This window comes from Aulostomus chinensis, chromosome 3, assembly GCF_037954235.1.
Source record: "Aulostomus chinensis isolate RoL2024-O1b breed Wild chromosome 3, RoL_Achi_v1.0, whole genome shotgun sequence".
In the NCBI taxonomy this organism is placed as follows: Eukaryota; Metazoa; Chordata; class Actinopteri; order Syngnathiformes; family Aulostomidae; genus Aulostomus; species Aulostomus chinensis.
The window spans coordinates 5,775,463-5,788,451 of record NC_141322.1 but is presented as its reverse complement, the minus strand read 5'-3'; the positions used below and the strand labels follow the sequence as shown (position 1 = coordinate 5,788,451).

General features: G+C 41.5%; 1 protein-coding gene across 1 annotated transcript; it reads right to left on the bottom strand.

Moving 5' to 3' along the window:
• Positions 1–327: 327 nt before the first annotated feature.
• Positions 328–12,427, bottom strand: zc3h11a (zinc finger CCCH-type containing 11A). Its single transcript, XM_086198333.1, has 17 exons — positions 12,322–12,427; positions 10,672–10,744; positions 9,803–9,950; positions 9,572–9,691; positions 7,788–7,911; positions 7,498–7,677; positions 7,340–7,405; positions 7,062–7,235; positions 6,319–6,396; positions 6,115–6,213; positions 5,906–5,968; positions 5,297–5,818; positions 3,769–3,836; positions 3,202–3,685; positions 2,709–2,881; positions 2,065–2,213; positions 328–1,216 (listed from the first exon to the last, which is right to left on the bottom strand). The coding sequence occupies exons 1-17, from the start codon at positions 12,332–12,334 to the stop codon at positions 997–999; spliced, it is 2,754 nt and encodes a 917-aa protein (XP_086054459.1). The 5' UTR covers positions 12,335–12,427; the 3' UTR covers positions 328–996.
• Between the last annotated feature and the right edge of the window lie 562 nt (positions 12,428–12,989).

The window sequence follows — 12,989 nt, the reverse complement described above, 5'->3', positions numbered from 1 at the left end:
AAAAATATTGGAGTCAATTACTGACCCAACTGATTAATTAGAGCATTTTTATTTACATGGCAATTTGTACAAGTCACTTTGAACAGTAAGCTTTAGGAGAGGGGCTGGGAAGCTTGAGGAGAGTGGCCGGGACAGAGAGAACACATATTAAGACCAATAACCACGGTGATCTTTACTCATTACTACATTGATATAACAATGCTAAAAATAAGGAGAAAAAGACTGAATCGCCGATTATATAAAGAACATACAAACATCAGAAATAGTCCCTGAGGTGTCCCAGACTAGTTGTTTCAAGTGAGGCCCACTGAATAGAAGTACTGGATAAAAAAAAAATAAAACCGACACTTTTCAGGCAAACAAGAAAAAAAAAAGACTGAAGTACAGTCGCAGGCAGGAGGCTTGTGTGTGTAATGAGCAAAGAAGACAAACTACATAATAGTGATTGAAAAAACATCTCTGAGACTGGCCAATTATTAACCTCCCCAGGATCTTGACGGGGGCACCGTGACAATCATGAAATGCCCCCAACAGTCCTGTCATCACAATTTAAAACAAAAACCACAAGTAGGTGGTGGGGCCAGCTATCAAGTGCAGCAGTTTTCATAATGACGATTCCAACTTGCTCTTCCCTTTGCATACACAGTATACAGATATAACTTCTCTCTAAGACCACACATGTATACTTCCAACACTTACACATCTTCCAGGAATGCTCAACATACTGAGACTGGTCAGTTTGTCTGTTTCAGGCCTGGAAAGTATAAAGATGATGACTTAACAGGATTTTTTTTTTTTAAAAGAAGTGAGAGAGTGAATGAGAGAGAAGTGTAAAATGAAAAGAAAAATAAAACGAAACCATATGAGCCTTGAAACCAAATCTAAAATGTAAAAAAATGCTCCCTGGTAAAGAGGAGTAAAAATACACAAAGAATCACAAGACAAAGTTGTTGGTGAAACTTTGGGACGGGATGTTTAGTATCCTTGATTGTGCCCTCAACTGTCAATCATGTCTGACAGTTCCTGCAGCAGGTCGTCCTCTCCGATGCCGGGGTCTACGTCTTCCTCCAGGCGGTCATCGGTGAACTCATTGATCAGCTCCTCAAAGTCATCCACAGCTGAGGTGGAAGCAGCGGTGCTGGAGGTGGAGATGGTGCGGGCGGCAGCCACACTTTGCCGCCGTGCCTTCGCCTGAGCAGGGGTCTTCTGGACCGGGCTACATGCACCGAGAGGCTTCGATTAGTATGAAGCAAATAACAACTTGCACAACTTTTTACTTTCATTGTCTCATTTATCTCAACAGCTGTTTTTTTTTTTAATGTATGTTGTTACATTCCATTTTTATTCCTCTCCACTAAGAGAGACACCACCTGGAGTTTCAGTGTATCTATGCATGCTGACAAAGACCATGCAGATGCAAAGATTACAATTTGTAAGGCTTCAAAACATGAGAGCTGTGACTACATGCAGTAACCCACTGGAGGAAAACTTTTTGTTTTGGTAACTACAAGCAATATTTTTTCATCGTAAACATATTTTATGGTTTTTGCTACAAGAAAATACAGTGTGGAGGTTCTAGCATTCCTCACAGTAGGACATAAAGCAATAAAAGCAACAACACTTCAGTTAAGAATCCATCATCTTTTCACTGTAGGAAAGCATCAGACTCTCATGTCAGCGCCAATAAAAATGAACAATCTGAGCAGAGAATCACGGCACCAAAACATACGAGAAGCAGCATGTGGGAGTATTTCAAGTTCTGCACCTCACGTGGTAAACGTCACTATAACAACAAATGTGAATGCATTCAATCTCAAAGTGAGTCTTTCTAATTTAATTTTTGGGAAAAGTGACGGTCTTCCAGCTTGGAGGGCATCTTTACACTCCTCACTGAAGAGGTGGAATATCTGAGTTCATAGTGTATCCAAGTACAAAGCCACTAGGAAAGAACCACCTATTATCCTCTGAAATACATTAATCTGATCAAAGAATTATACATGAGACTAATTTTGTTAAATCCAATTTCAATTTGGAATGAATTTACATTTCTGTTTGGATTTTTACCTTTGAGGAAGGGTACAGGCTTCCTTCCTTGGACTCTGTGTGCACTCAGGGACCGTCTGGAGCTCCTCTCCCAGAGGGCTGGAGCTGGAGCTAGGACTATGAGGGACTGCAGAGATCAGCAGAACCTCGGCACTCTGGGATGTGAACACCTGCAGAAGTCACCCAAGGTCATTAGAAGCAAAAAAATTTATCAATACACATGTGACTGTGTGTGTTTTTAATTTCACGAGTCAAGTTGAATGTTCCATAAAAATCTTTGGTTATAAGCTGATCATAAAAGAGGGACCATAAACATCAAACACATATGAAGATGAAAAGCCCAAATGTGTGTACTCAAATTTAATATTGCAACCCACACTCATAGTGGGGTAAACCAGTCTCTTATTAGGGCTATTTGATGAAAGTGTAAACAAGCCGTGACAAACTCAGGTTTCTATCTATTGGGTACCCTTAGATCAAACTGCTGAACCAAAAAGAACACAAATACAACTTGAAACAGATCATTATGACAATGAATGAGGTAGGTGAGATAGAAAAGCAGACATGACATGTCTCACATCAAAAACATGTTGGAAAAAGTCTGTTACAAATGATGCAGATGGATGGAGAGGAAATGTAAAATCACCAGCGCTGGCCCAGCTTACCTGTGCCTCTCTGCTTGCCATCTCCTGCAGTGGCTCCTCCACCACTGCAGAGGTGCTGTTCAGAGGTTTGACTGCAGCTACAGCGGAACGCCCCGCTCCCCTCCTCTTCTGGCCAGGCTTCACTTGCACTGCCGGCTTCATGACAGATGGCTTCACGTTTAGTTTGGGCCTCACTGAAAAATGAATCAAAGTCTTGATGAACATGACAAAAACTGTTTTATCTTCCTTGTTAACCTTCCGCCCTGTGGTGATTTGTCACACAAGTTGACATTAAAATAAAGCCTGTCTGAAGCCCAGGTGAGGGGCCTAACCATCAGGTAGGTCTACATGTCTTACCCCAATTAGGAAACCCTGAAGCTCATGTTTTTAAAGACATTTAAAATTGGGGGAACAACCAAAAGGTGACATAACAAACATTTTGAAATGAAATGGTGACGTGTGATATGAACAAGGTTTGCAAAGTGAAGTATCTAAGTAGAATAAGTTAAGGTACCTTTAGTATGACTGGGTGGTGTTTTATCAGCAGGTGGCCTTTCTGCAGTTGAACCCTGAGGAGCTCCTCTGGCCCGCTTTGTTGGAGGCATTGCTGTGGAGCTCTTTGTGTTTTTGTCAGCAAAGTCATTGGAGCTGCTGGGAGTCTGTGAGTGAGTCTCAACCTGCTGAGGGGAGGAGCTCTGCACCACAGGAACAGAGGTTACAGCTGTGACAGCAGCAGCTGTCGTGAGAGGAGCAGCAGTGCTGTTCTGGGGGGAAGTGACCTTTGATTTGAGGGGAATCAGTTTGCGAATAGGGAGACTTGGAGTGGATGGAGTAGGATTAGGGACCACAGTGCTGGATGAAGGTGAAGAAAAGCCAGGCTCTGGTCCCTGGCTGCTGGAGGAAGCCTGCTCTGCCCGTTCCTGCTTACGAAGGCGTTTCTCCTGCATGATCTCCTCAAAGGTCTTGACTAAGACATTTTTAGCAGCAGCAGTGCCAGTCTAGAAAAACAGTCAAATTATCATCAGCTACAGTCAAGAGAATAAGCAACCAGAACCAATCCAGCACATGGTCCAGGCCTTACCTCAGGAGCAGCAGCAGCAGGGTCTCTCACTGGCTTGTTAGCTTCACCACTCTTTGTTGTAGTGTCATCTGGGGAGTTCAAGAAACATTCAATACAAATGGTGTAGGTTTTGGATAAAAATGAGTGTTTGCAAACTCTAATAGGATGCGAAAAGGTGTCATCTGTTATCAGTTTCACTGTAAATGTTGCCTTCTTTTACTTAAGTTCTTGTAGATGGGCTGGTGATGTCAGGAAACAAAAAATCTGATCTCATCATTTGGACACAACAGTGTGGACAGAAAGGGTGGGATGGATCTGATTTGAGAAACAAAACAGAGTGGCCTGCAGTCTAAAGAAGTCCTTTGATGCCTCAGATTTCTGACAGATTTCTCAATGCTGAAAATTGATCATCTTAAAATCCAAACCAAAAGAATGTGACGGTGGGCTCTGTGTGTGTGTGTGTGTGTGTGTGTGTGTGTGTGTTAAGAGCAGCGCCCTGGTTTAACTCTCCCCACTGCAGTTTTCATGATGGCAGAATGACATACAGTCGCTGACCATTCATGCCAACTAATGAAAAAGCATGGAGTAAAACACAGCATGATTCCACTTCATTGACAAAAATCAAGTTCAGTCCATAAGTGCAACCAAGTCTGACCTGGCAAAGCATCTTCCTGACAGATATGTCAACCTGTTCACGGAGCGACGGGTCAGTGAAAGTGATGAATAAATTATAACATGTCCTTAAGTAGCCAAGAAGTCAAACCAGAGTGATTTATTTAGTGAAAAGTGAACCTGTATACCCTCCAGGTCTAACAATGCTACTTCAGAATCATAATCAAATCATTAGTAGGGCTGGGTGGTATGACCTAAAATTCACATCACGGTGTAAATCAAATCCTTCACGGCAACGGTATATATCACAGTATAAATTTCATTGTAAAAATTATAATAAAAAGCAAAGATATAATGTAATTTTTAGAGCATTTATTATGAAATAAGCAGAACTTAAAACTCAAAATTAAAAACCAGCACTTTATGGTGCAAAATAATGCAAATGAACACAAATAACTTCGAAGTACAAAAGAATCTTTTCTACATTGCAAAACAGATGGTAAAATAAACTGCTCGTATTACCTCTGTTTGCTGTCACCGTTACTCGGCACGTCTTGCAAAGTATTGTTTTCTGTTCAACATCCGATTTTTAAAATCGGAACAACGTCCAACTTAAGGACGTAGAACCATTTTTTCTGACCAGCTCCCCCTGCTCCGCTGTCTCTGTGCTTGCAGCCATTTTGAGGCGGGTGTGATGAAATCATTGACAATAGGACAGTAGAGCGCAAGTCTCTACCATAGACCTAAATTCTATCATTTCTACTGTCTACCACATATACTGCCAAGCCCTAATCAGAAGGTGCAGAGATATTCCCGCCCCTGGTAGGGAAGGTGAGGTTAAACACATTCAAAATGTAATTGACATTCACAGCAGTGCAAACCATCTTGAACGCACTTCTTCCCTCAACATTCTCTGAAGAAATAAATGCCGTCTTACTCTGAGAAGGCTGTTTCTTCATGCGTAGTAGACGAGGCTTCTTCACAGCTTTCTCGTCAGTATTAGGGTGCTTCTTGCTTTCGGCCTCCAGGACCTGCTGAGCCTGATTCCTCGCTGCCTTCTCCCTGCGGATCTCCTCCAGGGTCTTTACTCGAACCTCTCCTCCTTTCGAGGCTTCAGGATCAGACCCTGAGCCAGTACCCTCTGCAGTCACCCCAGCCTTCTTAGGGCTGCCGTTCTGCTCCTGTTGCTCATCCTGTCTTTTCCTATTGGTGTGGAGGATCTTCGCGCATGTTCGGATGGAGTGATCCTGGATGGCAATGGCTCTCCTTAAACTCTTGGTAGTTTTGGTGGGGATGGTTTTGGCAGGGATGGTTTTGTTTATGGAGGTTTCTGAAGCCTCATGTGAAGGGCTCAGGGACTTGGACTTGGACTTGGCTGCTTTTTCTAGTCTGATCTCCTCCAGCGTTTTGATGCGAATCTGATCACTTGTTTTATTTGCCCCTGTGCTGGTCTCAGCTCCTGGAACAAAAGAGCAATGATCTATGAATAAATCAACACATGTAATACAGATTTCTTTCAGAATAAACAGATGATCTCAGTAACTACCTGTTTGAGTAGCTGCAACAGGGTCAGGAGGCAATCCAAGCCTGTCTTTAATAGGCTTCAAAACTGACGAAAAGAAAAAGGTTTAGTCATGTTATTCATTCCAACAGATCTTACGAGCCTCATCAAATAAACATCTCAATGAACACCATTACATGGTAGCAGGTTGTGTCCAGTAAATACTTCAGAGGTGCTGATGTCACAGTACTCACCTTTCTTGGGAGGCATGAGAGATTCTTCCCCATCCACAAACGTCCCCAAACGCTCAGTAATACTTCTTTTCAGTGTGACGCCTCCTACGCTGTTAACATCTGAAGCAGACAGAGGGCATGAGCCTCTTCATAGCACTGCTATTTGAAATCTCTAGATGAGCTCAGGTGAATTAATGTTGAAATGTAACAAAAGTTCAAATTTACTTGTATCAGGCATCTTTCTTCCAAGCCTGTCAGCCACACTGCCTCGTGATCTCCCGGTTTCTTCAAAGACACGTGGAGCTGTATCAAAAGAAACACAATGTTCTTTACCATCTGTTTGTATGAAAAAAGAAAAAAAAAATCAAAGCGTATTTCTGCTCTAGCGCTCGTGGAGAGTTTATTAGCCAGCGTTACAATTAAATTGTACCTGACCTATTTCAAGTAGCTTAAAAAAAAGAAAATTAATATGTGGCAGTGAACATTGATAGTGTGTGTGTGGGGGGGCGGGCATATAAATCATAGATCAATCACTTGGTGAACATAAAATAACTGGCTGATTCCTAAATTAACACAATTCTTCAAAATCAAACTCCAGAATATATCAAGATCAAAGTAAAATGTAAATTTAGCGAACAAGTAAACTCTGGGATCTATGCAGGGCTGTGTGTGAAACTGACAATCAGAGCATGCTAACAAAAGGACAAATTAGTGGCATGCTTAGTGCAAGTCACATCAGTGTGTTCTCAAGTTGCTGAAGGTGAGCATAAGAATATAAAGGAAAAAATGCAAAACCCAGAGCCAGACTCTGTGTTGGTTAGTAAAGTAGGAAAAACTACAACACTTTTCAGCCCAGTGGCCTCCATCAGCGAATTCTAGGATGACATAACCATTTTGACCTCTTAACAATAACCACAGTAAAATGCTCTTTAGGCTTGGCTTTTGTTTTGAAAATTACTGATATTTACCATCTCTAGCCATGTAAGTAGCCGATTGAAAAAATGACTGAATGTTCTCCTTCTCTCCGTTGTCAGTAGTATCAGCGCTCTGCATGGGATATTCAGCTCTCTTCATGCTAGCTTTCAGAGCCTTTCTCAGCCGGATTTCCTCCAGGGTGCTTACTCCAAAGTTCAGGGAGTCATCTGTCGAAACACATCATCCCGTTAAAATGAACTAAAACACAGCCTTTCCAAAAAGGTCCTGTAAGAATGGGGAGGGTGACAGCTTTTAATGACACCAATCTCACCAGATTTGGGTAGCTTTCTAGGGGGGGGACCACCCCTTCCATCCTCACCCTCCTCTGAATACTGATCTGGAAACAGAGACCATGGTAAAGAGAACTGGACACGTGAGGCAGAAATGTCAGTGCTAGATTCTGTAATTTTGATATCCAATCCCGCTCACCATCTTCATCCTCATCATCATCAGCAGGGTTAATCACAACTGGTGGATGGGTGGGGCTTGGTACTGGCTCCTGGCTCTCTGTCTTGACACCCCTCAGCTGGGGGTTGGCCGCAGTGGGGAGAGGTGTGGCGGGCAGGGGAGCTGGCTCTTCCTGTGGCTGTTCCTCATTTTTCCTTTGACCTGGAAGAATTACGTGAATGGCCTTGACTGCATTTCCACAGATGGATGTGAAATGGCCATAAACCATTAATTTACGTTCTCTTAAATGTGTCTGCTTTTGGTCCACTCACTTTTATCCGGTGGGACAAAGATGCCCTCAATATAACGGGGCTTTTCATGAAAAAAGGCACAGTGTGGCTTCTGGCAGCCGGCTGGTTGGTTCTCCCAGTAGCACTGGATCACCTTCCGATTTTTCTGTTTTGAAGAAAGAGATCCACATGTAACAACATACATGAAAGGGATTGGCTGCTCAAATTTCCATAAAATTTGTGTCCATAAAATATATCCTGAAATATTTAACAGCAGGGAATACAGGGTCTCTCAGCATCCATAACTTAGATGAATAACAATTTCTGTGTTTTTGCTTTCACTCACAACATCTGTTATATGACACAAAATTTTAACCTCTGCAGCCTAAATGACTTCATGGTTGAGAAAGAGTCATTTTCACCTGCTGTTTTCATGTCCCCACTGCACTCTAAAACCAGATTTAGGCTTCCTCAATTACAAATGCTTCACTTCTTGGTTAAATGGACAAAGAGCTATTCCCAATTATTTTGTCGCATAAATGTACTTAAAATAATTATAAATGCAATGATATACACACACACACACACACACACACACACACACACACACACACACACACACACAGGAGAGAAATAAAGAAAAGAGAGAGATAAAAAAATAGTAACATTTATGAGTATCGTTTGTGACAACATAATCAGGATTAGCTCTTTTTCCACTGAAAATGTATCTGAGTTTTCTTTTGAGCTGGTGGCGGTGTCTGTTTTCAATGACACTATCAAACAAGTTTATCGATTAGAGGATTGTTTTTCTCTTTCTTTTCTTTTTCTTACAATGATTCTTCTCCTGCAGTAGTGCTGTGCACTGTGAAGCAGCCAAATCATGTGAATTTGCTATAGATTTCTTTTTTTTTTATAACATTGTTTTTCTTGTTGGCACTCTGTTTGAATTCTGTGGTTAAGTGGCCTTAAGTTCAAGACAGTGATAAGGCTGATAAACTTCGTGTACAAGACTTCCTGTTTCTGCACTCAGGTGATAAGTGCTATTTTTTTCTTTTTTAAATGATCGTATCTAGCAGGTGTGACCCCTGACAATAGTTCAACTTCGATTTCCTGTTTCCATATGACAGCAGCCTTTTCATTTTTATAACCTTAAAAGGTTATAGGTTATAAGGCAACGACTGTATAAAATTTCAAGTGACTCGGTCCTCAGCAGACTTCTGTACATGACTTGTTGTGGGCTGAACATTTTCTCTCTTGCAAGATTAAAGAATGACTCCGACTCAACAACAGTTTGTTGAAGTGTTACCTCTCATCTCACCAACACTTGGAGCCTTTGGGACAAAGTAACACTGTCTTTATGAGTATAAGCACACATGAGTATGTGTGCTTATGTTGCCTCTACTTTTCTATGTGTCTGCCTAACATTGCATGGCTGTAACTCTATTCTCTCCATGTTTTATATTCATTTTTAGGAGAAGTTATTCTGAGATTATAATTCCATCACTTAGCCATATTCTGTGGAGATTCAAATAAACAAGAAGCAAAGTGTTTGTGTTCCTCCCAACAAATGCGAGACAGGAAAGGAGCCCCTGTCTAGGTTTGCAGGGAGAAATTCTCTATCCTTCTGTAATGGCCATTCAAGACACATGCAGCCTCGAGTGGGCAAAGCTTGAAGGAAATGTTCTGAGCTTTCTTCAGTTAAGGAACCAAAGCTAGCCTCGAAATTTGGTAGGAGCGTGCTTGTGTGAGTCAGCAGGTCATTGTTCTGAGATCAAAATCAGAAACCAACATCTTGCCTAGTTTTGCTTGTTTTACATTCTGCTTACCTTGATCTCCATGTGCCGAAATTTGCAGACAGTACGGAAGCAACGTCCCTCTTGCCAGAGGTTACAGACGGTCTCATTGCCCATGGCTGCTTCACAGTGTCTGAAAGGGCAGGCGTCTCCCTACAGGGTACAAGAGAGATAATCAGATCCTTTCTTCTGGACAACACTCACTTTCAGACTGGTTCCTGGCCTGCACAGAACACGTGAGCTACGTATACAGATGATATTTACTTTAGTGCACGTAGAATAGTAATAGAAGTAGCAGTCATCTCCATGGTTGGTCATGGTAAGGCTGGTATTTGTCTTGATTGGCAGCAGTACGGAGGTTAGGACCTTTAAATCCAGCAGCTGGTTCTTTTCAGGGCCGACAAGACTCTCCCTGATAACACAAGAGCACAAAATGATACCAAAATTGTTTACCATTTATAGTCTGTTACTGTACAGTTGATAACTAACTTGCACAAATAAAGCTTAAAGCAAGAGGCTCATAAAAGTTTATTCATACCTATATAATTTTCACAGGGACATATGACATACTCCAAATTGTACAGCTTTGATCCTTAAGGGAAATGGAGCTATGCTGCATCACTTTTGTCTCCCCCTTCTGGAATTTACAGTACTCACAGCAGTCCACCAATGAGAGACCCAGTGTTGTGTGTGGCGTGTCAGTGAGTATACACTTCCTTTCTTAGCTGGTGCAGACTTTGTTTTGTGTTTTTGTAACAAGAGCGACATAACAGTTACCCGTTTTCTCAATATCACCACAGACCTACAGTTTGGCCACGCTAAGAATTAAATCATCAAAGTAATTTCTAAAGTTGACATAATGATGATAAGAGGGTAAGAGAGAGCGGGAGGCTGGTAATTTAAGAAAGCAATGAAATACACAACGGGCCAAACTGTTGTAATGATCAATAAGGTTGTTATTGAAATATGGACAGTCCTCGTGTATTAAATTATTCAGCGCAGAGACTATACTTCAGAATGTTACAGCAAACTCTGTCTGATGAGAAATGACTAAATCAATTAAGGGGGTCTTCGCACATAATTATTTGATTACACAAGACTATTTTGGAGTTGTTAGCGAGTATCATCTTCACCTGAGGTTGCTGTCAAAACTCGCTCCCTCTTGTGCAGGCTGCTGGTGGGGTGTATCCGTGACAGTATGGAGTCCTGAAGGAAGACTTGATCCGTGAGATAAGAGGAAAAGAGGGGTGGGTCGCCCAGAGCACTTGTCTTCCTACGACATCCCTTGACAGACTCTTTGTGACACCTTTATCTCCGCCAGACTGCTAAACATTACTGATGGTGGATGAAATAGAGTCCTTTTCCAATTTTTTTTCCAATTAACTGGTGCAACTAACTAATGAAAGAAAGAAATGAAGGGACATGGATTGCCAGAAAAGAAAAAAAAATGCTCCAAAAATGCCTAAACTCATGTGGCAAAAGGGTTGCAGGAGTGCAGACTGATGGGTGGAGAAAAAAAAAACTTCTTCTTCTTGGACTTGTTTGTGTTTCACACGCTTGGCATTTGGGTGATGACACGGTAGGAAAAAAAAGCCAGGATATTCAGGCTTCTAGATATTTTCAGCTGTTGATTACCAATGGGAGGAGAGAAAAAAAGTCTTCTCCCCATGTATTCTCAATAAGCTATCCATATCCAGGGATCCACACAAAGGGCCGAGAGGACAGGTTTAAACCTACAAATCAGTCAAAAACACTCCCGGGGGAACTGAAAAGGGTTATTAACAGGCATAAAGTTGCACACAAATATAAAAATGTTGGACAGAGTTGGACATTTCCACATGGCAGGTACAACATAATGAGTCAGGTGTGCTACCAATAATAAACAGTAATAATCAGTAAACAACATCCCTGTCACTACACTAAACTGCACTGCACTGCACTGCACTATCAACCCATGCCAGTACGCGTTTTTTCAAGTAACAAATCCATAATATACTTCCAGGCATCCAGATCTGGGTTGCTGTACTCTTGTTCTCATAGAGGCCCTATCTCCACACTGATGAACAACAACTTTGGCTTCCATTTTCAGGAGGAAGACAATTATTCTTTAAAATAACCAAATGATATAAGTTTCAAGTGAAATGACTCGATAAAAAAATTACTATTCATAAAAGTAGCCAGCTCTCGTTACCTCTCAAGCACAAAATTCTCTTTTCTCCACAACAGTGCAATTCGTGCAATAGTAATTGCTAGCAAAGTAGCAGACACATCTAGGTGAACCAAACAGCTTTGACATTTCTTAACAAGACATGAAGCAACATAGACACTGAAAACGAAGGCAGTTAAGAAAATCACATACTTACTGTTGAATAACAAGTGGCCCAAAAACTAGTTGGAATGAACTAACGTAACGTGCGATTCCCAGCACTGGTGAAAAGACAACGTTTTACCGTATCTTACAGAGATCGGCACACACAAGATTGAAGGAAACGCAAGTAAATAACCGAGAAACCTGTAATTCCTTTGATCTTTGCTAGTTACTTTTGTCACAATACAAGATGGCTAATGTTATAACACACCTAGGTCGAGCTGTTTATGGTTCTATTTAGGCCCATGCTAAACAGCAGAGGCCTACGCACACCGTATGTCGCGACCTTTATGTTAGCATGAGCTACAATTTAACATAGCTGGAGTGCTGTTAATCACTGTCGTAATCGCTTTCGTATATTTACGATACGGTATAATAGTTAAATATGTTAAGCCAAATACACGGGGTCAATTACCAGTTTCAGTCATTAAATGATTTCAGACTTTTATCAACGTGGTACAGACTCCGTCCCCAGTTCGTCGCCTGTCTCAGCTTGGACGAAAGCAAAATGGCGGCGGTGAGATAGAAATATGAGCTGCCCCAGGCGGCTCGTACAGGGCCGCACCAAAAGAGGTGGGGTTGGGGGGGGGGGGGGTTGTTATAGAGAGGACATTAATAAAAGAAGCACAGAATTGACATAAAATACACACACAACAAAAACCTAACTGTGTTTAAATGTGATACTATGAGCTGATGTTCAAAATAGCCAGTCAGTCGTACTTGAAAAACTCATTACAATAATAAACTTCATCATTAATTAACTGGTAGAGACTAAAGTCACTGTTTCAGAGTAATGTTAATAGATGAGCATATCGGTGTGCTTTTGGCTTAAGTTGTGGAAAACATTGCTTTTGAACTTTATGTTTTATGTGTAAGTTACAGGGCAGCATGGCTTGGAGGTAGAGTGGCCATCTAGCTACTGCAGGGTTGCTCGATCTTCACTCCGATACTGACAAAACCTAACACATGACATAGCCTATGTAATCATGTCCCTCTTATTTTCTATGAAGATAATCTTTAGTTTGAATTTGAAAGCACAGTCTCAGTTTTTATTGGAGATCCAGATTAGGCTGATTGGGCTTT